We start from the raw sequence: 22,761 nt of genomic DNA on the forward strand, positions 1-22,761 counted from the left end.
GCTCCGCCTCCTTTGCAAAAGGAGATTAATTCCTACTTCCACAAGGTTGTCATGGGGATGACTGGAGTCAGTGGCTGGTGCACACGGGGAGCTCGACACCATCTGTTCCCGTGCTCTGGCTGCGCCCGGGGCTCTGAGGCTCCATCAGTAATGAGAGAGAATCATTAATGAGCTGCCTCCTGCACGCCCCCTCCCTGCCCAGCGGCTGACCTCCCATCCCCACCCGTACAGAGAGGCCAGGGGTAAAACAGCACAACACAGATACTTTATTTTTTATAAAACATAGAAATCCAGCCTCAGGGGGCCTGAGTGATGTCCGGGACACAGGAAGGAATAAGTTGGTGGGCCCCAGCATGGGACGACTGGCCAGATCCGGGGCCCTTGCTGCAGGCCCCGCTTGTGGCAGTGGGCTGCTCTCCTGCTACAGTGGGGGGTGGGAGTGGGGGTGGCTGCCCGAAGCTCCCGGGCCTGTCGGAAGCCTGGGCAGAAGGAAGCACTGGCCAAAGACTGTCCCTGATGAGGTGGTGACCAGCTCAAGGCCAATGGCCTTGTGGGCCCTCCGTAAGCCCCAGTCTACTCGCCCATCCCCCCTTCAACTGCTTTCCCTCCGGACACCAGCCACTGCCTACACTTTTCCCTCCCTTGGTGGCCAAGCAACCCTGTTCAACTGCAAAAACCACAGATGAGCTGGAACGCTCACCAGCTAGGGGAGGGTGCCCTTTAAGGGTGTAAGGGTGATGAACTCTGTCTAAAAACTCCATCTGAGCTCCAGGCTTCGGTGCAGCCCAGCCCAGCCGTGTGCACTGGGCACCTGGCCGCTGGGGACCAGGTCCTGGGGCTGCCTCTTCCCCAGGCCTCGGGGGACCTCATGGGACTGTGAGCCAGCCGGGCAGGATCTGCGCAGGGCAGGGCCTATCTGTCAGGCTGCAGGTGGTTGTGGAGATGCTCCGCCTGGGTCTTCAGGCCCTGAAATTCCTGCTGGATGAAGTCGGTCAAGGTTTTGCGCATCTCCACCTGCGGGGAAGGACCAGGCTGAGCGGGAGGCCTCCGGGAGCTGCGCCCAGAGGCCATGGGAAGCCGAGGGGCGAAGGCCAGCCAGGGGCAGGCTGGGAAACTCACCGTGGACTTATTCTCTGCCCGGAGCCGCTCGAGCACAGGCAGGACGCTGAAGGGCTTGCCTATCAGCACAGTGATTTTCTGCAGGGACACCGGCCACGGGGTGATCAGAACAGGGGGAGCGCCCACAGCCCCAGCCCAACTGCCCTGGGGGACCTGGAGTCCTGCCCCTAAACTTGCTAGGTGCTCCCTCTGGCTACTCTCCCTCTTCATTTTTATTTATTTTTAATGATATTTTAATTGATTTCAGAGAGGAAGGGAGAGGGAGAGAGAGAGAAACACCAATGATGAGAGTGCATCATTGATCAGCTGCCTCCTGCACACCCCCTACTGGGGATCGAGCCCACAACCAGGGCATGTGCCCTGACCAAGAATGGAACCGTGACCTCCTGGTTCATAGGTCAAAGCTCAACCACTGAGCCATGCTGGCCGGGCCACTCTCCCTCTTTAGGACGGGGCTCAATGGCTTGCAAGAGCCATCTCAGTCCCAGGGTCCATGCTCTAGAGTCCTGCCTTGTACTAACCCCAGGGCCCACCCCTGCCACGGCCTGATTTCTTTCGCTCTCCCTCTCTGGGGCTTGGTGCCCTATAGGAAGGCCCTGTCCATGTCCCACTTGGGCCTCAGCCTCAAGCTCAGCTCCTCCTGAACCTGGCTCCCGGAATGCTGAGTGGCAGCCAAGGGCCAGGTGGCAGGCAGACAGACAGACAGACAAAGGCCAGCAGCCCCTACCTACCTGTCCGATCCGGGGAACATATGGTGGTTTATTAGGAAGGACATCGTTCATTCCTGTGGCACAGGGAACAAAAGGCTGGCAGCAGGCGTGGGGGTAGCGGGGAAGCCCCGGGCCCCAGCCTGGCCCCTCGGAAAGCCCCTCCCCCTGCCCCCAGCCCCAGGCCCAGGCCCGCCCCAGAGGGACGCTTACCCACATGCCACAGCGGCAGGATGACGGGGTCGAGATGACACTCGGCAATCAGGCGCCCGATTCCTGCCCGGAGGGAGACAGGAATGTTGGGCGAAGCTTTCAGGGCTGGCCTGCAGCGGGGGCCACCCTGCCCGCCCCAGTTCACACCGGCTCCCCTGGGCCAGCCCTTGGCTCAGCCCCTGGCCCCTGGCCGCTGTTACCCAGAGGGCCAGCAGCCCTTACCCCACTTGAAGCGCAGGAACTCGGAGCTCATGTTCACTTTTCCTGGGAGGGACGAGACAGAGGGGAAGCTTTGGAGGGGGCGGGGCCTCGTCCATATTCCCGGGAGCACTGCCCCGCCGCCGGCCCCACTGACCTTCCGGGAAGATGTGCACCCAATCCCCATGGTTGAGCTTCTCCAAAATGAAGTCCATTCCCTTCTGGTAGACACCGTCTCCTGCCGAGGAAAGGCCTGTCCCCATCAGTCCCCACTCTCCCGGGCCTGTCGGCCCCTCTCCCGCGGAACAGAACGAAGCGGCAGCTCAGGACAGCCCTCCTCCTCCCTGCACGGTCCACACAGACACCCTCCGATGACTCTCTCCCAAGCCCGCTCAGTCCCGACTGCACCACTTCGCGGTCCTTGACACCCCTTGTTAAAGCATCTCCTCTAGCCAGGCGACCGTGGCTCGGTGGCTGAGCATCAACCTAGGAACCGGGAAGTCGTGGTTCGATTCTGTGATCATGGTTGCGGGCGCAGTCCCCAGTGCGGGATGTGCAGGAAGCAGCCAATCGGTGATTCTCTCTCATCACTGATGATTCTCTCTCTCTCTCTCTCCTTCTCCCTTCCTCTCTGAAATCAATACAAATATATTTAAAAAATAATACAAAATAATGCTATGCGTTGGGTGCAACTCTTCATAGTGTTTAGCTTTTGCAAATGGTCTTTCTACTCACTTGTAGAGCTTGTGCAAGATCGCTCCGATACTTCATGCATATCACAAGGCCTATGCTTGGAGGAAAAGGGAATTTTTTTGGAACACAGAAGCAAGGTATGCCAGATAGTTCCTTTGCTTCAACACGTTACATCTCTGCTGTCCATCAAATGCATTTGATGAAAGGCTTGTCCCTGCCCACTTTCTCACTGAAGGTGCTTAGGATTAAGATTTTTTAAAATATATTTTAGCCGAGCCGAAACCGGTTTGGCTCAGTGGTAGAGCATCAGTCTGCAGACTGAAAGGTCCCAGGTTCGATTCCGGTCAAGGGCATGTACCTTGGTTGCGGGCACATCCCCAGTAGGGGGTGTGCAGGAGGCAGCTGGTCGATGTTTCTCTCTCATCAATGTTTCTAACTCTCTATCCCTCTCCCTGCCTCCTGCACACCTCCCACTGGGGATGTGCCTGCAACCAAGGTACGTGCCCTTGACCGGAATCGAACCTGGAACCTTTCAGTCTGCAGGCCAACGTTCTATCCACTGAGCCAAACTGGTTTCCGCGAGGATTAAGATTTTGCTTTCTGTTTTTTAGGGGTTTTTTTGCTTTCTGATTTCAACTGTGCAATATCTCTTAGATGCAGGTCAAAGAGACAGGAAGTGGACCCGGGCTGCTTCTGTCTGAGGTTGAGAAGGGAGGGAACTGAGACTCGGGGACGGGGTGTTAGAGCAGAGTCCCCATCTGAAAACTGCATGACAGACAGCTCCATGGTCACCAGCCATGACACTGTAGCGTCTGCTTGTGCCTTAGAGAAAAGAGACAGCCGCCCAAAGCAGCCAAATGAGAAAGGATTATAGGCACTGTCTCTGGGGAATAAGTCATCTGCGGATTTGGAGGCATGGGTGCTGCAGCTTTTCATTTTCAATTATTTGAGGTATTTTATTGGACTTTACCATGCTTTCTTTTGACCAACTAGAAATAATGATTAAAAAAACAAAAACAAAAAACTACTCCTTGCTGAAACCAGTTTGGCTCAGTGGATAGAGCATCAGCCTGTGGACTGAAAGGTCCCAGGTTCGATTCTGGTCAAGGTCACGTACCTTGGTTGGGGGCACATCCCCAGAAGGAGGTGTGCAAGAGGCAGCTGATCGATGGTTCTCTCTCATCAATGTTTCTAACTCTCTATCCCTCTCCTTTCCTTTCTGTTAAAAAAAAAATCAATAAAATATATTTTTTTAAAAACTAAAACAAAAAAAAAACTACCCCTTGCCCTAGCTGATTTGGCTTAGTGGATACAGCATCAGCCTTTGGACTGAAGGGTCCTGGGTTCAATTCTAGGCAAGGGCATGTGCCTGCGTTGCAGTCTCCATCCCCAGTGTGGGGCGTGCAGGAAGCAGCCGATCAATAATTCTCTCTCATCATTGATTGTTTCGATCTCTTTCTCTCTCTCCTTTCCTCTCTGAAATCAATAAAAATATATTAAAAATAAAATAAAATAAAACCTCCCCCTTAACACCATTAACACCTTTTGGTTCTTCTTTTTGTAAAAAAAAAAAAAAAAAAAAAAAAAAATGTGTTATTAATTCTCTAAAATTTTTATTTTTTATTTCTTTAAAAAATATTTTTTCTTGATTTCAGAGAAGGGAGAGGGAAATAGAAACATCAATGATGACAGAGAACCATTGATCTGCCTTTTATTGAGTCCATAACCCGGAAATGAGCCCTTGACCAGGAATCGAACCATGACCTCTTGGATTGTAGGTTGTTGCTCAACCACTGAGCCACGCCAGCCAGACTATTTTTATTGATTTTTCAGAGAGAGAGGAAGGGAGAGGGATAGAGATGGAAATATCGATGAGAAAAAAATCACCATCCATTGGCTGCCTCCTACATGCCTACCTACTGGGGATCAAGCCTGCAACCTGGGCATGTGCCCCAACCAGGAATCAAACCAGTGACCTCTTGGTTCACAGGTTGATGCTCAACCACTTGGCCATACCAGGTAGGCCTTTTTTTACTTACTCACCCAAGGATACATTTTTATTGAATTTATCTTTTTTTAATATATTTTATTGATTTTTACAGAGAGGAAGGGAGAGAGATAGAGAGCTAGAAACGTCGATGAGAGAGAAACATCGACTAGCTGCCTCTTGCACACCCCCCACCGGGGATGTGCCCGCAACCAATGTACATGCCCTTGACCGGAATCGAACCCGGGACCCTTCAGTCCCCAGACCGACGCTCTACCACTAAGCCAAACCGGTTTCGGCTGCTTTTATTTTTTTAAATCAATTTTTAATGATTGCAGAGAGGAAGGAAGGAGGGAGAGAGAGAAGCATCAATGATGAGAATCATTGATGGGCTGCCTCCTTCACGCCCCCCCACTGGGAATCAATGCCACAACCCAGGCATGTGCCCTTGACTGGCATTGAACCCGGGACCCTTCAGTCCACAGTCCAACGCTCTCTCCACTGAGCCAAACTGGCTAGGGCCATTTTTATTGAGAGAGAGAGAGAAAGAGAGAGAGAGAGAGGAAGGGAGAGAGAGAGAGGAAGGGAGAGAGAGAAACATCAGTGTAAGACAGAAACATTGATCGATTGCCTTCTGCAATGATCAGGGATCAAACCCACAACCTAGGTATGTGGCGTGACTGGGAATCGAACCTGCAACCTTTTGGTGTATGGGATGACGCTCCAACTAACTGAGCCTCCTGGCCAGGGCCATTGGTTACTTCTTCCTCTTTCTGCCTCACCACCAAGCTCTGGAAGAAGTGGCCACCACTGCCGTTTCCCTTCCCCCTCTCCAGTCCCAGAAGCTCCTGCGGCTTTGCTACAATAACTTCCTCTGTGGCCACTGCTTCCTGCTGCCTCACAGACTCTCTTTCCTTCTGTGCTCTGAGGTGCTATCCTGGGTCCCTGCTCTCTCCCGTCTCTTCCCCTCCACAATCTCGCCTCTATGTTTGTGAGTTTGTGGTTGAGTCTCCAGTATCTTTATTCCCAACTGTTCTTTTTTTTTTTTTTTTAAGTATATATTCTTATTGATTTCATTTTTTTTTTAATATATTTTATTGATTTTGTACAGAGAGGAAGGGAGAGAGGTAGAGAGTTAGAAACATCGATGAGAGAGAGTCATCGATAAGCTGCCTCTTGCACACCCCCTACTGGGGATATGCCCGCAACCAAGGTACATGCCCCTGACCGGAATCGAACCCGGGACCCTTCAGTCCCCAAGCCGACGCTCTATCCATTGAGCCAAACCGATCTCAGCTATTCTTATTGATTTCAGAGAGGAAGGGAGAGAGAGAGAGAAACATCAATGATGATGAGAGAAACACTGATCAGCTGCCTCCTGCACACCCCCTACTGGGGATCGAGCCCTGATCAGGAATCCAACCGTGACTTTCCTGGTTCATAGGTCAATGCTCAACCACTGAGCCAGGCCTGCAGCGGGAGCCAGCCTGCATTTTCTACCCTTATCGATGACCTCTGTAGCGCCTGGCACATGCAACTAGAATGCTTTTCCTTTCACACTCTGTCGGGAAATATTCTATTTCCCCAGAGAAAAGAGCACCCTGGATCTGAATCCTGGCTTTGCCACATCTCGCCAATGACCTTGGGCCAGCAGCTCAATCCTTCCGTATGTGGAGAATGGATACCAGAATGGCCCCGACCTCCCGAGGCTCTTCAGAGGTGCCCAGTAATCATTCAATGGTACACACCTCCCTCCACAAGTCCGTTTTCCCTGCAGCCTGCAGCACCAGCCACCGGCACCACAGATAACACACTGCCACCAGTGACTCCTTTTTTTGTTTGTTTGTTTGTTAATCCTCACCTGAGGATATTTTTTTCCATTGATTTTTAGAGAGAGTGGAAGGGAGGGGGAGTGACACAGAGAGAGAAACATCGATGTGAGAGAGACACATCGATTGGTTGCCTCCCACACGTGCCCCAACCAGCGGCGAGGATCGAGCCTGCAACAGAGGTACATGCCCTTGATGGGCCGATGCTCTATCCCAGTGGTCGGCAAACTCATCAGTCAACAGAGCCAAATATCAACAGGACAATGACTGAAATTTCTTTGGAGAGCCACATTTTTTAAACTTAAACTTCTTCTAACGCCACTTCTTCAACACAGAATCGCCCAGGTCGTGGTATTTTGTGGAAGAGCCACACTCAAGGGGCCAAAGAGCCGCATGTGGCTCTCGAGCCGCAGTTTGCCGACCACGGCTCTATCCACTGAGCCAAACCGACCAGGGCATGCCTCCCTGACTTCTAACGCCAGAGCCCCAGGTTGGCACAATCCTCAGGCCTGCGCAGAGAATGGAGCTCTCTCTCTGAGGAGCCGGCACCCCTCCAGCGATGGAGCTGGGCCTCAGGCTAGCGGGCAGCACTCGCTGGCTCCCTGGCCTCCCTCTCCCAGGCTGCCTGTCTCACCTGCATCCCTCCACTCCCAGTGTTTCCAAGCCAGAGTCACTGGCCACCAGGCTACCTGCTCCAAGCCCAAGCCAGAGAAACCCGCAGAAGCGTCTCCCTGCCCCCACCAGCCCACCAGCCCTCCCGGAGGAGTAACTCACCTCGGCAAACAGGCACGCACTTGCCCAGGCTGAAAAAGTGAGAATGCAGCTCCTTGGTGAAGCAGATGTCTGCAGCCGCGGGGGTCCTGGGGTGGGGACAGACACAGTCATGTCCGCCTCCCCCGCGCCCTGCTTCCCGCCCCTCCCCGCCCCCCGCGTGCTGCCTGGCACCATCAGCGATGTGAACCGCAGGCACAGAGGACCTGCGGCGCCCCACCCCATGCCCTGCCTGGGCTGCTGGCTGCCGCCTCCTGGTCAGAGCAGGAGGAAGGCAAATCTGGGCAGAGCCGGGTGGGTCCTGCCGGGCCCATTGAGAGGGGCTCATTCCTTCTCACCAACGCATCAACTTCAGATTCCAGATGTGGCGGAGTTTCAGGATCCCTGGAGGAGGAGAGGAAAGCTTTCATGCCTCCACTTACCTTGTTCCTGGAAGCACCTTGTTCTGTCACCCCACTTCGGGGAAGGAGGGACAAGGGTCACTACCAGTTCCCGATGGCCTGAAATGGAACCTTGGGCCGGACTCCCAAGTTCTCACTGGCTCCTTGATCTGTCCCACTCCCCATGTTTTATCAGTCACCATGTCTGGTCTGCCTACCTCCCCAATATATTTTGATGCTGCCTATTCTATACCTTCTCTCTCCAGTTTCACCACCATCACCATAGTCCAGACTACTAGAATGCTCTCCAGCGGTCGCCAACCTTTCGGACCGCACAGACCACCAGTGGTCCATGGAGCACCGGTTGGTAACCACTGCGCCTCCCTCCTGCCCAGCTGGAGTGTCTCAGGAGTTGAGCATCAACTGTGAACCAGGAGGTCATGGTTCGATTCCCAGTCAAGGGCACATGCTCAGGTTGCAGGCTCAGTCCGCTGTGTAAGGCATGCAGGAGGCAGCCGATTGATGATTCTCTCACATCATTGATGTTCTTTCTCTCTCGTCCTCTCTGAAATAAATACAAATATACACTGAGTAGCCAGGTTATTATGATCTCTGAACATCATAATACTAGAGGCCTGGTGCATGAATTTGTGCATGGGTGGGGTCCGGCCAGCCTGGCCAAGGGGAGGGGACATGGGCGGTTGGCCAGCCTTGCCTGCTGGTCGAACTCCTGGTTGAGGGGACAATTTGCATATTAGCCTTTTATTATATAGGATATACACTGAGTGGCCAGATTATTATGCATTCAGAGATCATAATTATCTGGCCACTCAGTGTGTGTGTGTGTGTGTGTGTGTGTGTGTATATATATATATATAAAGCCTCCTGGAATCTGGCAGTGGCACTCAGACCATTCTCTGCCTAGCAGCAGCCAGAATGAATTCTGAAAGGCTGATTTATCCAGGTGGTTGCCCCTGAGCTGTAAGAGAGTCTAACCTCCTGCATTCAGCAGTGAAAGCAAGTCCCTGTGAAGTCAGCAGGGCAGGAACTTGTAGGTGGGGCTCCCAAATAAGGTTGGCTGAAGGGTACAAACTCAGCCTGGGGCAAACCTGGAACCAGGATACAGGTCTCTCAGCCCCTAACCCAGAGTTTCCTTGACGGGTCCTCGGATTTGTTCCCAAGGTTCCAAGACTCTGTGGGACCTTCCATGATTTAGAAAACAGGCTCCCCAGGCCTGCTGCAACAGAGCAAATGGTCAGACCTTGCCCTGTGGCCATTTCCTCGCTTCCTCATTCCCTCCAAACTTCTGAGGGTCTCTCCAAAAATCACCTTCCCTGAGAAGATGCTGGAGGGGTCACACGGGGGCTGGATTTCCCCGAAACTAGTCCCGGAGCTCTGAAGAGCCCAGCGGGAAGTGAGCTTGTTCTGCTTCTGGTTGGCCCTTGCCGGGGTTCTCTCCCTGCCTCCCTGTGCCCAGCACACTGGCCCGTGTACCCCAGAGATGAGGGTCATCCATGCAGGACTGGTGATTGGAGACGGTGATGAGGGGCGTGGCCGGGCCGCGGTTCTCGATGAGCTCATACAGCACTTCCTTGTTGTGGACGGTGAGGCGGTTCATGCACTCTGGCGGGGAGAGAAAAGCGTGGGGGTCTTGGCCTCCTCCTCTCCTGAGGCCCAGGGCTCCCCCCCAGCCAAGCCCACTCACTGGTCCAGAAGCAGCTGTAGGTGCCCACCAGGCCCATGACGACACTGCTGGCCAGGGTCCAGGTGACCGGCGGCACGGCGGGGAACGGCCATTTCACATGAAGGGGCATCCCCCACACACACTCCACCGCTCCCGGCGGCCCGGCCGTTCCCCTGCCCCGGGGCAGCTGCTGGGGTGTCCTCAACTGCCCCACAGCCGGGTGACTAACAGGTCTACGCCAGCAACTCGCGCCGCGTCTCAGCGCGACAGGGGACTCGAACAAGGTCACCTCGCGGGGCGGCCAGAGGCCGGCCGGCCCCCCTCGTCACCGGCCAGCCCACCGTGATCAGGAGTCGGGGATCGCGGCGAGGAACGACAGGGAGCTGGAAACCACGCGCCCCCCGCCCACCCGGGGGAAAGCGAAGCGGTCAAGTCCCCACGTTCCACCGCCGCTGCCTGTCGCAAACGCGCTGGGCCGCTTGACGGCAGCGACGCCCCGCCCCCGGGCCCGGCCCAGGCCCCGCCCCCGGCCCCGCCCAGCCCGGCGCAGCCTCAGTGCCCGGCGCCGCCCGCTGCGCTCCTTTTGTCTCAGTTCCTCCCCAGGAAAATCGTGGGCTGCACCGCGGCAGTACCTGACACCGCTCACGGTCCGGGCTAGCGGAGCATTTCTACTTTCGTGTCCCCCCCCCCTTTATTTTTATTGAGGTAGAATTCATACAACATACAATTAAACCGTTTTATGGTATTTTATTTTTTATTATGTTTAAAGCCTTATTATTTATTTTTTATTTTTTATTTTTTATTTCAGAGAGGAAGGGAGAGGGATAGATAGATAGAAACATCCATGAGAATCATTGATTGGCCGCCTCCGCACGTCCCCTGCTGGCGGGGGGTAGATCCCGCAACCCGGGCATGTGCCCTAGGACGGAATCGAAAACCAGCTAGGGCTATGGTATTTTATAATATTTTATTTTTAAAAAATAGATTTTATTGATTTTTTACAGAGAGGAAGGGAGAGGAATAGAGAGCTAGAAACATCGATGAGAGAGAAGCATCGACCAGCTGCCTCCTGCACACCCTTTACCGGGGATGTGCCCGCAACCAATGTACATGCCCTTGCCCGGAATCGAACCTGGGACCTTTCAGTCCGCAGACCGACGCTCTATCCACTGAACCAAACCAGTTTCGGCTAATATTTTATTTTTAAAAATATATTTTATTGACTTTTTACAGAGAGGAAGGGACAGGGATAGAGAGTTAGAAATATTGATCAGCTGCCTCCTCACACCCCATACTGGGAATGTGCCCGCAGCCAAGGTACATGCCCTTGACTGGAATCAAACCTGGGACCCTTCAGTCTGCAGGCCGACGCTTTATTCACTGAGCCAAACCGATTAGGGCTATAATATTTTAAATTGTATATTTTATATATACAACATACACGTTGTTACACATGTGCTCCTACATAATTACAATATTACAGATACCTGTATGCATGTATCTGATATACAATGTAACATGTGATGTAACATATGTAGCAATATATACATAGTATATCACTTGATACATTTACAGTGTTGGCAACCATCACGTCAAACTAGTTCCAAAACATGATAACCCCCAAAGGAAAGCCCTGTACCCCTCAAGCGGTCTGTCTCTTATTTTAAATCATTTTATTGATGTAAAATTGTTTTCCAGCCTGCTCATCACCACCCCCAATCCTGGCGACGGCGACACTGTCCTGATGACCGCTCCACAACCAGCCAAGGCAGACCCGCCTCCTACCCTAGACGCCGCCGGGGTCCCCCAGTTGTTCCGACAGGGACAGGGCCGGCCCCCACGCGGTGCTGAGCTAGCAGCTCTCACATCCCCTTCTCTCTGGACGGTCCTCAGCCCGCTCTGTGCAGCCACAGAGGACCCGGCGGGAGGACGTGGAGAAAAAGCTCTCGCGCCCCCCCAGTCGGGCACCAGCTCCAGCCATTGCATCTTCCCTCCGCAGATGCCGCCTGGGAAAGCCCTGGGGCCGAGCGCCCGGCCTGGGAGAATGCACCTAGGGGTTTGCACTCAGGCGCCAGCATTTCCCCGCCCAAGGCACAGGCAACCATTCGTTAATGAGCTGCTGTGGCTTGATCTCTGACTCACAGATGTGACATCTGCCCGCAGCCTGGGGCCTCCGCCCCGCTCGGTCCCACGCCCGCAGCGGGAAGGCGGGGCCTGGTGGGAAAGTGGGCGGGCGGTCCGCTGTCCCGGGCCAGGAGCCCGCCCTGCTTGCAGGCGCTCGGGCGGGGCAGGGACCGGCCGGCCGGGGCCTGCATGAGTGGGCGGACCCACATCCTGTTCCTCTTCTCTCCGGTCCCTGAGAGGCAGCTGCTGCGATTCCGTGGGGCGTCCCGATCCGCTTACAGCTGAGGCAGGTGTGTAGACAAGCTGTTCTGCGCAGGTATGGAAGCCCTCTGGGCAGAGGGAGGGACAATGTTACCCCCGAGGGGGAGGGTTGTGAGAGGGGAAGGGAACCCCCAAGGCTGGGGCCAACGCCAGGTGTTGGGAGCCCAGGCTGGGCTTTGGGCTGTTGCCAGGTGTACAGTCACTCTGGTTCTTCCTGTCCTGGACCCTCCTGGGGGCCTCTGGCCCTACAGCCTCCAAGCCTGCCCTTGCCAGCCCAGGGCTGCCTTCCACACACATCCGTCCCAGAATAGGCACCAGGGCGGGAGACCCAAACTAGAATGAGTGACAGAGCAGGTGACAGGGAGGAACAGGCACCATGCCCAGCCAGGAGAGTGGAGATATGCAGAGAAGCCATGAGAGATGAACGAACAAGAGAAACCAAGAAGCCCTAACCGGTTTGGCTCAGTGGATAGAGTGTGCGTGGACTCAAGGGTCCCAGATTCGATTCCGGTCAAGGGCATGTACCTTGGTTGCGGGCACATCCCTAATAGGCAGATGATGGATGTTTCTCTCTCTTTGATGTTTCTAACTCTTTCCCTCTCCCTTCCTCTCTGTAAAAAAAAAAATCAATAATTTTTTTAAAACAGAGAGGCCAAGAAAAACAGAAGCAGGAAGAGCCTGAGAGAGGCAGAAAGTGAGCCCCAAGCGTAAGGTGACCAGACGTCCCGCTTTGGGCGGGACAGTCCTGATTTTTAACAATTTGTCCCGCGTCCCGTGGAGTTTTTAAAAAGTCCCTATTTTTGGAAAGAACCAGGGGGAAGGTGACAGAAGGGAGCAGGCAGACAGAAGTAGAAGGACTTACAATGTCACTGAGTGAGAGCCACATGAACAGGGTGGATCAAGGAGCTGAACCCGAGAGAGCGAAGTCTGGGTGAGTCTAGGACAAAAATACACGGAGACCCTCGGGAGGAAGAGGGCTGAGCTGATAAGACGAACAAGAGAGCTCACCAGTGAGGGAATGGGATAGGGGCCATCACACACTGCATTGGGGTGATTGGTGTATCTGAGATCATTTTATTTTACGTTTTATATGCTCTTTTGAAAAAATATATTTTATTGATTTTTTACAAAGAGGAAGGGAGAGGGATAGAGAGCTAGAAACTTCAATGAGAGAGAATCATCGACAAGCTGCCTCCTACACACCCCCCACTGGGGATGTGCCTGCAACCCATGTACTTGCCCTTGACCAGAATCTAACCCGGGACCTTTCAGTCCACAGACCGACGCTCTATCCACTGAGCCAAACCTGTTTTGGCTCCATTTAATATGTTCTTATTGATTTCGGAGAGGAAGGGAGAAATAGAAACATCAATGATTGATCGGGTGCCTCCTGCACACCCCCTACTGGAGATGGAGCCCACAACCCTGGCATGTGCCCTGATGAGGAATCGAACCTGGGACCCTTCAGTCCGCAGGCCGACGCTTTATACACTGAGCCAAACCGGCTAGGGCATAGCTGAATGAACAGAAAGCAGAAGCTCAAGAGAGCTTAATTGTCATTTTAAAAATCCATCTCTAATGCATTTATAAATTATAATAAAGGTAACTATACACTTAAAAAAAAAAAGCTCAGAAGTGGAGAGAGAGAGATGTTCATGAAAATGCTGCTCGTAATGGCGGTGAAAAGCCTGAGGTTGCACCTTGTGCACAGCTGCCGGGAATTGACGCCGTGCAGCTGCTATGGAAGATAATAGGCCACTTCCTCCACCAACTAAGCAGCGTTCCCATGAGGCTCAGCAATTCCACTTCTGTGTGCTTACCCAAAAGGACCGAAAGGAGGAACCTGGCCGAAACCGGTTTGGCTCAGTGGATAGAGCATCAGCCTGCGGACTGAAAGGTCCTGGGTTCGGTTCCGGTCAAGAGCATGTACCTTGGTTGCAGGCACATCCCCAGTAGGGGTGTGCAGGAGGCAGCTGATCGAAGACTCTCTCTCTCATCAATGTTTCTAACTTGCTATCCCTCTCTCTGAAAAATCAATAAAATATATTTAAAAAATAATAATAAATAAATAAATAAATAAATAAATAAATAAAGGGTTGAGGCATTAGGAAGGTTGAGAACCATGGTTTAGAAGCTGAGAAAGTCCTGGGTTTGGATGGTGGTGATGGTTGCACAATATGAACGTGTTTGACGCCACTCGCCTGGTGAAGAAGCTCAGTTCCACGCCCTGTGTATTTTATCGCCATGAGGAGAGTGACGCCCAGCCGTGTGCCCACATCAGGTGCCCGCAGAGGGAAAAGGCAGCCATCTTCAGGGCTGGCAGCTCTGGGGCTGGCGCTGGGCAGCAGGCTGAGCATCCCTTTCTCTGTCCACAGCCCAGGTCCTTCTGGAACCACCGCTGGCGCGGCTGGGACGCCGCCACCTTGGGTTCCTGCAGAGGGTGCCACCGGCCCACACAGCCATGCGCTGCCCAGCTGTGCTCCCGCTCCTGCTCCTGGTCCTGGCGGGGGTGGCCCAGGCCTTTCGCATCTGCGCCTTCAACGCCCAGAGGCTGACGCTGGGCAAGGTGGCCAGGGAGGAGGTGCTGGACCCCTTAGTTCGGGTAGGTTGGTCACTAGGGAAACTGCTCTCTGAGGACCAGGAGCCACAGCCCCACCCAGCCCTGCCTGACCCAGGGCCTGTCCCAGAGAAGGGGACATCAAGAAAGCCCAGCTGGCGTGGCTCTGTGGTTGAGTGTTGACCTATGAACCAGGAGGTCACGGTTCGATTCCTGGTCAGATCACATGCCTGGGTTGCGGGCTCGATCCCCGGTGGAGGTCATGCCAATCAATGATTCATCATTGATGTTTCTGTCTCTCTCTCCCTCTCTCTTCCACTCTGAAGTCAATAAAAACAGATTTTTTTTTTTAAAGGGACATCAAGAAACAAGGGTGCAGAGACATGGAACACATTCCTAGGTCTTTTTGTTTCTTTCATGTACACTGAGTGGCCACATTATTATGATCTCTGAACTCATAATTGGCCAGTCAGTGTATATCCTATATAATAAAAGGCTAATATGCAAATTGTCCCCTCCACCAGGAGTTCGACCAGCAGGCAGGCCGGCCAACCACCCATGTCCCTTCACCATGGCCAGGCTGGCCAGACCCCATCCATGCATAAATTCATGCACCGGGCCTCAAACACACACACACACACACACACACACACACACACACACACACACACTGAGTGGCCAGATTATTATGTGTTCAGAGATCATAATAATCTGACCACTCAGTGTATTTTTATTGATTTCAGAGAGGAAGGGAGAGGGAGAGAGAAACATCAACGATGAGAGAGAATCACTGATTGGCTGCCTCCTGCAGGCCCCATACTGAGGATCGAGCCCACAACCTGGGTATGTGCCCTGACAGGGAATGGAACAGTGACCTCCTGGTTCATAGGTCGACGCTTCACCATGGAGCCATTGAGGCACGCTGGCCAGGCCCACCCAGGTCTTTTCTGGGCCCACTTCTGTGGGCCACAGCCAGCACACCATGCCACTCTGGCCCACATCAGTGGCCAGTGCCAGTTTCTCAGGGGCTTTCCCCCTCCTGGGGCAGCTGGCACTGAGTGGGCCGGCCTTGCTGGTGTCCTGCAGATCCTGGCTCGCTGCGACATCACGGTGCTGCAGGAGCTGGTGGACTCTACTGGCAGCGCCATCTCCCTTCTGATCCGAGAACTCAACCGGTGAGCTGGGCTCTGGGGGTCTAACCCGGGGACCCCCTTGAGCCTTGGGGTCCCTGACTCTGGGCTCCCCTTTCCTGGCAGATTTGATAACTCCGGGCCCTACACATTCCTGAGCAGCCCCTTCCTGGGGCGCAGCACATACGTGGAGAAGTATGTGTACATCTACAGGTAAGTACACACGGTGGCCGGGGCGGACTTGGCACTTGGCCCGCTGTGAGATGGCTGACTGCAGCTTCTGACACGGGTTCCAGAAACAGCCCTCGGATCCTGGGAGGACAGCCTCAGGGTCAGGATCGAGAGGGCAAGGGGGACTGCCAGGGAAGAGACCTATTTTTTTTTTTAATATTGTTACATATTGGGTCGGCAGCTAAGTAATTGCGGATTTTTTAAAGAAAATCAAAGACAATTTTTTCATGGAACTAAATAACTTTATTCTGTAATGTATTGCCCATTTTGATCAATGACCTTTTGCCATCTTTCAGGCAGCATCATAATCCCACGTTCAAAAAACTTCTGGTTTTTATTAGCAAAAAACTGAATCAGGTACGATTTGACATCATCATCATTATTGAAATTTTTACCATTCAAGGAGTTTTGTAAAGATCGAAACAAAAAGTAATCAGATGGTGCAAGGTCAGGACTATATGGTGGATGTGGCAAAACATCCCAACCAAGCTCCATTAATTTTTGCCAAGTGACCAAAGATGTGTGTGGCCTTGCATTGTCATGATGGAATACAACACCTTTTCGATTTGTCAATTCGGGCCACTTTTCTTCAACTGCATTAATTTCGTTAGTTGTTCAATGTAGACATCAGAATTGATCGTTCGGTTGGGTGGTAAGAGTTCAAAGTAGACAATTCCTTTGTAATCCCACCAAACTGATAACAAAACCTTCTTTTGATGAATATCAGCTTTTGATGTTGTTTGAGTTGGTTCACCTGGCCTGCTCCACGATCTTTTCCGCTTGATATTGTTGTAAACAACCCATTTTTCATTGCCAGTTATCAGTCGTTTTAAAAATGGATCATTTTCATTATGTTTCTTTAGCAAATCGCAGCTGCTAATGCGTTGCGTTAACTGTGATTCTTTCAGTTCGTGAGGAACCCATGTATCGAGTTTTTAAACATAGCCAAGTTGTTTTAAGTGATTTTCAATGCATGTATGTGATACATGAAGCTTCTCTGCAATCTCACGTGTTGTACTGTGACAGTCCGAATTGATTATTGCTTTGATTAGGGCGTCATCAATTTCAACTGGACGACCAGAGCGTTTTTCATCTTTGAGTGAAAAATCACCAGAACGAAATTTGGCAAACCAATTTTGACACTGCCGTTCTTTTAAGGCTTCGTCACCATAAACAGCACATAACTTTTTATGAGCTTGCGATGCGTTTTTCCTTTTGAGGAAATAAAAAAGCAAAATATGACGAAAATGTTCCTTTTGATTTTCCATTTTTTAACGAACGCCAAACGAAAACTACATAACAGATCAAAAACTTTTTTTACTGATTAACAGCTGAATAGCCAACTATCAAATAACAAAATGTGTTTTACATTTGTACTACGTCTGCAAACCTAAAAATTCAACTGAAGCCATATATGTGTGAAACCCGCAATTACTTAGTTGCCGACCCAATATTTTAAAAATATATTTTATTGAATTTTTACAGAAAGGAAGGGAGAGAGATAGTTAGAAACATCAATGAGAGAAAAACATAGATCAGCTGCCTTCTGCACACCCCGTACTGAGGATGTGCCCGCAACCAAGGTACATGCCCTTGACCAGAATTGAACCTGGGACCCTTGAGTCCACAGGCCGACGCTCTATCCATTGAGCCAAACCAGTCAGGGCTGTTATATGTTTTTATTGATTTCAGAGAGAGGAAGGGAGAGGGAGAGAGAAACATCCATAAGGAGAATCATTCATTGGCTGCCTTTTGCACGCCCCACACTGGGGATCGAGCCCACAACCTGGGCATGTGCCCTGACCGGGAATCGAACCATGACTTAATGGTTCATAGGTGGATGCTCAACCACTGAGCCACACCGGCGGAGCACCTATTTCTTTATATAGATGGAAGTATATAATGTCTAGAATTCACTCCAAAATAAAAGGGGTGCCCGGCTGGCATGGCTCAGCAGTTGAGCATCAACCCATGAACCAGGAAGCCACAGTTCGATTCCCAGTCAGGGCACATGTCCTGCTTGTGAGCTCAATCCCTAGTGTGGGGTGTACAGGAGGCAGCCAATCAATGATTCTCTCTCATCATTGATGTTTCTCTCTCTCTCCCTCTCTCTTCCTCTCTGAAATCAATATATACATTATTGTTTTTTTACAGAGAAGAAGGGAGAGGGATAGAGAGTTAGAAACATTGATGAGAGAGAGTCATCGATCAGCTGCCTCCTGCACACCCCCTACTGGGGATGAGCCCGCAACCAAGGTACATGCCCTTGACCAGAATCGAACCTGGAACCCACACTCTATCCACTGAGCCAAACCAGTTAGGGCAATAAAATATTTTTTTAAAGTAATAATAATGGAGGAACAATGTCCACACAGGAATGCTCATAGCAGCATCAGTCATAACACCTCAGTGGAAATGACCCAAGTGTCCCTCAGCTGATGGCTGGACAAATAAAAGGCGGTCTCTCTCTCCAACAGAATATGATTCAGCCTGAACCGGTTTGGCTCAGTGGATAGAGCATCCACCTGCGGACGGAAGGGTCCCGGGTTTGATTCCGGTCAAGGGCATGTGCCTTGGTTGTAGGCACCTCCCCAGTGAGGGGTGTGCAGGAGGCGGCTGATTGATGTTTCTCTCCCATCGATGTTTCTAGCTCTCTATCTCTCTCCCTTCCTCTCTATAAAAAATCAATAAAATATATTTTTAAATTTTTTTTTAAAAAAAGAATATGATTCAGCCATATGAGGGAATGAAATACTGGCCCATGCTCCAACATGGGTGAACATTGGAGTTGATGCTAAGGGAAAGAAGCCAGATACAGAAAACCACATATTATTTATTAATTTATTTTAAGACATATTTTATTTATTTCTTTATAGAGAGGAAGGGAGAGGGATAGATAGTTAGAAACATCGATGAGAGAGAAACATTGACCGGCTGCCTCCTGCACACACCCCCTACTGGGGATGTGCCCGCAACCAACGTACATGCCCTTGACCGGAATCAAACCTGGGACCCTTGAGTCCCCAGGCCGATGCTCTATCCACCGAGTCAAACCGGTTAGAGCCACATATTACGTTTTTAAAAATATCTTTGTATTGATTTTAGAGAGAGAGGAAGGGAGAAGGAGACAAAGAGAAAGATCAATCAGTTGCCTCCTGCACACCCCATACTGGGAATTGAGCCCTAAACCCAGGCATGGGCCCTGATCAGGAATCAAACCAGCAACCTCCTGGTGCATGGGATGATGGTCAACCACTGAGCCACACTGGCCAGGGCCAGACCATATATGAGTTGATTGAATCCAGAGACAGAAAAGAGATGAGTGGCTGGCTGCCAGGGGTTCCGGGGGGAGAAGAGTGGTTAAGTGGATGCTAATGGATACAATTTCTTTTGAGGATGATAACTGTATTGTTCTAAAACTGATTGTGGCGAGGGCTCTACCACAGTGTGAGTGTAACAAACGCCACTGGAATTTTATGGTATGTGAATTTTTTTTTTTAATTTTTATTTTTTTACAGAGAGGAAGAGAGAGGGATAGAGAGTTAGAAACATCGATGAGAGAGAATCATCGACCAGCTGCCTCTTGCACACCCCCTGCTGGGGATGTGCCCGCAACCAAGGTACATGCCCTTGACCAGAATCGAACCTGGGACCCTTCAGTCCGCAGGCCTATGCTCTATCCACTGAGCCAAACCGGTTTTGGCGGTATGTGAATTTTTTAAAAGATATTTTATTGATTTCAGAGAGGAAAGGAGAGGGAGAAACAGAAACATCAATCATGAGAGAGAGCCATTGATCGGCTGCCTCCTTCATGCCCCCTTCTGGGAATTGAGGCCAGCAAGAATCCAACCAGGATCTGGGCCATAGGTCAACGCTCAACCACTGAGCCACACCGGCCGGGCTTATGGTTTGAATTTTCTCTCAATAAAATTCTAGGAAAAAGGCTAGGAAGAGAGGGGGGGGAAAAAGGCTGGGGGGGGGGGCTGTGCCCATATGGAACAGAGCTGCTGGCAGAGGCCCCCTCCCTGAGTGCCAGCTCCAATGTGGCACTTGCAAACCAGAATCAGTGATGTGGGCACGCTGCTTCCTATCCCTCGGTCCCCCAGGCCCCACAAGATGCAGATCCAGGACTCCTACCTGTACGATGACCAGGATGATGACCTCTTTACCCGGGAGCCCTTTGTGGCCAAGTTCACGCTGCCCAGCAAGGGTGAGAGGGGAAGAAGGCTGTGGGCAGCGGGAAGGGGGGGCTGGCTGGCTCCCCTGGGGGGTGGGTCACCCAGAGGGGGCCGCGGGGAGAAGAGCCAGGAGCGGGTGGGAGCCCTCTACCCCTGGGGCCTTGCAGACCTTCCCAGCTTGGTGTTGGTCCCCCTACACACCTCTCCGAAGACCGTGGAGCAGGAGCTGAACGCCCTGTATGACGTGTTTCTGGATGCCTCCCGGCGCTGGCAGAGCGAGGTAGGGCCTAGCAGGTGGCATGGGAGAGAGGGGGACCCGGATGGCTGGCATGTGGCCTGACAACAGCCGCGCCCTCTCCAGGACATCATCCTGCTGGGGGACTTCAATGCTGACTGCGGCTCCCTGGCCAAGAAGCGCCTGGGGGAGCTGATGCTGCGCACTAAGGCCGGTTTCTACTGGGCGATCCCCGATGGCGAGGACACCACGGTGCGCGCCAGCACCCACTGCGCCTACGACCGCATCGTGCTGCACGGGGAGCGCTGCCGGAGGCTGCTGCACGCGGCCTCTGCCTTCAATTTCCCCCGGAGCTTCCGGCTCACCGAGGAGCAGGTAAAGTGAGGCAGCGGGAATGGCCGCGGGGAAGTCCCTGGGCCCTGACACTGTCTTTCTGTCCACCCCAGGCCCTCAACGTCAGTGACCACTACCCCGTGGAGGTGGAGCTGAACCTGAAGCTGAGCCGGGCGGGGCACGGGGCCCGGCCCCTCAGCCTGGCTGCTCTGTTGCTGTCCCAGCTGCTGCTCCTGCTGCTCCTGTCCCCACAGCTGGGCCTGGGGGCCTGAGCCTCACCCACCCTGGTGTCTGCTGCCCAAGACGTGATGACTGACAGCACTGCCCTTAGGACTCAAACCCCTGCCTCTCCAGGCTCTGTGCCCTGGGCCAAAGCGACTCCTGAAGGGCTTCGACTGCAGCCCAGCCTGGCCCTGCCCAGCCCTGCCCGGCCTTGCTCTGCCCTGCCCCGTCCTGCCCTGCCCTGTCCCATCCTGCCCTGCCCTGTCCCGTCCTGCCCTGCCCTGTCCTGCCCAGCTGGGCCCTGCCCAGTCCTACCCAACCCAGCCCTGCCCCGTCCTGCCCAACCCAGCCCTGCTCTGTCTTGCCCAACCTGGTCCTAGCCAGCCCTGCCCTATTGGACTGCACCCCTCTGCCTTTCCTCGGTTTGGCTTGTGTTCTTCTGCTGGGCCTGTACCTGGCGTGAGGATGTGTAAGAGGAAGGCAGGGGCCCGAGGCTGGGGGAGGGGAAAGGGGCTTCGCAAAGGGAATCACAACACATGAACAATTATGACAAAAAGGAAACACAAACTGAGAACAAAAAGCTAGATAGGAGGACACTACATGTGTGGAACAGATATGTCACTGGGGCACCTGTATGCACATGGGATCCACGTGAATTAGCGTGAAGATCCCAGTAGATACAAAAATGGAGATACGCAGTTCACACACACACACACACACACACACACTCGAAAACAATGGCAGATGCATTGGAACTCTGCAAACACACCCAACGCCTGTGGCAAAGCCCATGAGGTGCAGGCAGCCCACGTTGGCACATTCATAGGGTGTGGCCCCGAGCAGAGTGGTTACCAAGGCTACGGATGCACAGAACATATATGAACCGGCTGTCATGTAATGACAGAAATTCACTGTAAGAAATTCTGCTTTGTAAGCATGATGTTTGCTTTGTGGACACATCACTGTGTCCCTGTGTTACAAGCCCACAAATGGAACACCCAGGTTTTCTTGGGGTATGTTAGGACAGTCCTTCAGTCAATGTGGGAGGGCGTACACAGGTGACCTGCAGAGGACATGACGTCAGAGAGGGAACAGAGCTCAGTAAAAGCAGTTAGTGCCCTGGCTAGGTAGCGCAGTTGGTTAGAGCATCATCCTGATAGGCCACGGTTGCAGGTTCGATCCCCAGTCAGGGCACATACAGGAACCAACCAATGAATGCATAAAGAAGTGGAACAGTAAATCAAGGTTTCTCTCTCTCCAAAATCAATAAAAAAATTTTTTTAAAACACCCCAGTTGGTGTGGTACAGTGGGTGAGCTTTAATCTATGGACCAGGAGGTCGATTCTCGGTCAGGGCACAAGCCTGGGTTGTGGGCTCCATCCCCAGTAGGGGGTGTACAGAAGGCAGCCAATCAATGGTTCTCTCTCATCATTGATGTTTCTATTTCTCCCTTCCTCTCTGAGATCAATAAAAAAAAATATATATATTTTTTAAAAAAAGGAGTGGACTAGGGTGTTTGTGACGGTGCTTGTAATGGTGGTGAAAAGCTGGGGTCACCCCTGAGATTGCACCTTGTGCACAGCTGCCAGGAATGGACGCCGTGCAGCTGCTATGGAAGACAGTAGGCCACTTCCTCCACCAACTAAGCAGCATTCCCATAAGTCTCAGAAATTCCACTTCTGGGTTCTTACCCAAAAGGACCAAAAGGAGGAACTTGAAAGATACCTGTTCTCCATGCTCACGGCAGCAGCACGCACAGTACCAGAACGTGGTCGCACCCAGTGTCCACTCACAGAGGAATGGGCGAGCAGCACGGGGCTAGCCATGCAGCGGAATATCGGTCAGCCTTAACGAGGAAGGAGACTTTGTCTATGACCATACCACCCTGAGCACTCCTCTCTCCTCTGAC

At 52.4% G+C, this 22,761-nt stretch overlaps 2 protein-coding genes across 4 annotated transcripts; one reads left to right on the forward strand and one right to left on the reverse strand.

Moving 5' to 3' along the window:
* Positions 1 to 243: 243 nt before the first annotated feature.
* On the reverse strand, positions 244 to 10,067 carry TAFAZZIN (tafazzin, phospholipid-lysophospholipid transacylase). Its single transcript, XM_084870424.1, has 10 exons — positions 9,603 to 10,067; positions 9,392 to 9,520; positions 7,856 to 7,901; positions 7,521 to 7,606; positions 2,395 to 2,475; positions 2,262 to 2,303; positions 2,040 to 2,102; positions 1,851 to 1,903; positions 1,120 to 1,197; positions 244 to 1,014 (listed from the first exon to the last, which is right to left on the reverse strand). Exons 1-10 carry the CDS (start codon positions 9,709 to 9,711, stop codon positions 913 to 915), a joined length of 789 nt encoding a protein of 262 aa, XP_084726550.1. The 5' UTR covers positions 9,712 to 10,067; the 3' UTR covers positions 244 to 912.
* Positions 10,068 to 11,776: 1,709 nt separating this feature from the next.
* On the forward strand, positions 11,777 to 22,146 carry DNASE1L1 (deoxyribonuclease 1 like 1). 3 transcript variants are annotated; one of them, XM_084871136.1, is made up of 8 exons: positions 11,777 to 12,021; positions 14,342 to 14,568; positions 15,610 to 15,698; positions 15,780 to 15,866; positions 19,991 to 20,094; positions 20,230 to 20,342; positions 20,424 to 20,672; positions 20,744 to 22,146. In XM_084871136.1, the coding sequence occupies exons 2-8, from the start codon at positions 14,428 to 14,430 to the stop codon at positions 20,900 to 20,902; spliced, it is 942 nt and encodes a 313-aa protein (XP_084727262.1). In that variant the 5' UTR covers positions 11,777 to 12,021; positions 14,342 to 14,427; the 3' UTR covers positions 20,903 to 22,146. The 3 variants fall into 3 exon arrangements, with proteins under 3 accessions (XP_084727262.1, XP_084727264.1, XP_084727263.1); XM_084871138.1 differs by having other exon boundaries at positions 11,845 to 12,021; positions 20,424 to 20,668; XM_084871137.1 differs by having other exon boundaries at positions 11,847 to 11,995.
* Positions 22,147 to 22,761: the final 615 nt, after the last annotated feature.

This window comes from Pipistrellus hanaki (assembly GCF_964339955.1).
Source record: "Pipistrellus hanaki genome assembly, chromosome: X".
In the NCBI taxonomy this organism is placed as follows: domain Eukaryota; kingdom Metazoa; phylum Chordata; class Mammalia; order Chiroptera; family Vespertilionidae; genus Pipistrellus; species Pipistrellus hanaki.

What these genes read in the sequence shown, in the direction of transcription:
- TAFAZZIN (XM_084870424.1), bottom strand. Translation starts at nt 9,711, where the DNA reads ATGCCCCTTCATGTGAAATGGCCGTTCCCCGCCGTGCCGCCGGTCACC. An exon ending in GTGCGTGCCTGTTTGCCGAG is followed by an intron (nt 2,476 to 7,520) that starts GTGAGTTACTCC and finishes TTTCCTCGGCAG; the next exon opens with GAGACGGTGTCTACCAGAAG. An exon ending in GGTGCACATCTTCCCGGAAG is followed by an intron (nt 2,304 to 2,394) that starts GTCAGTGGGGCC and finishes CGTCCCTCCCAG; the next exon opens with GAAAAGTGAACATGAGCTCC.
- DNASE1L1 (XM_084871136.1), top strand. Translation starts at nt 14,428, where the DNA reads ATGCGCTGCCCAGCTGTGCTCCCGCTCCTGCTCCTGGTCCTGGCGGGG. An exon ending in TGCTGGACCCCTTAGTTCGG is followed by an intron (nt 14,569 to 15,609) that starts GTAGGTTGGTCA and finishes GGTGTCCTGCAG; the next exon opens with ATCCTGGCTCGCTGCGACAT. An exon ending in CCCGGCGCTGGCAGAGCGAG is followed by an intron (nt 20,343 to 20,423) that starts GTAGGGCCTAGC and finishes CGCCCTCTCCAG; the next exon opens with GACATCATCCTGCTGGGGGA.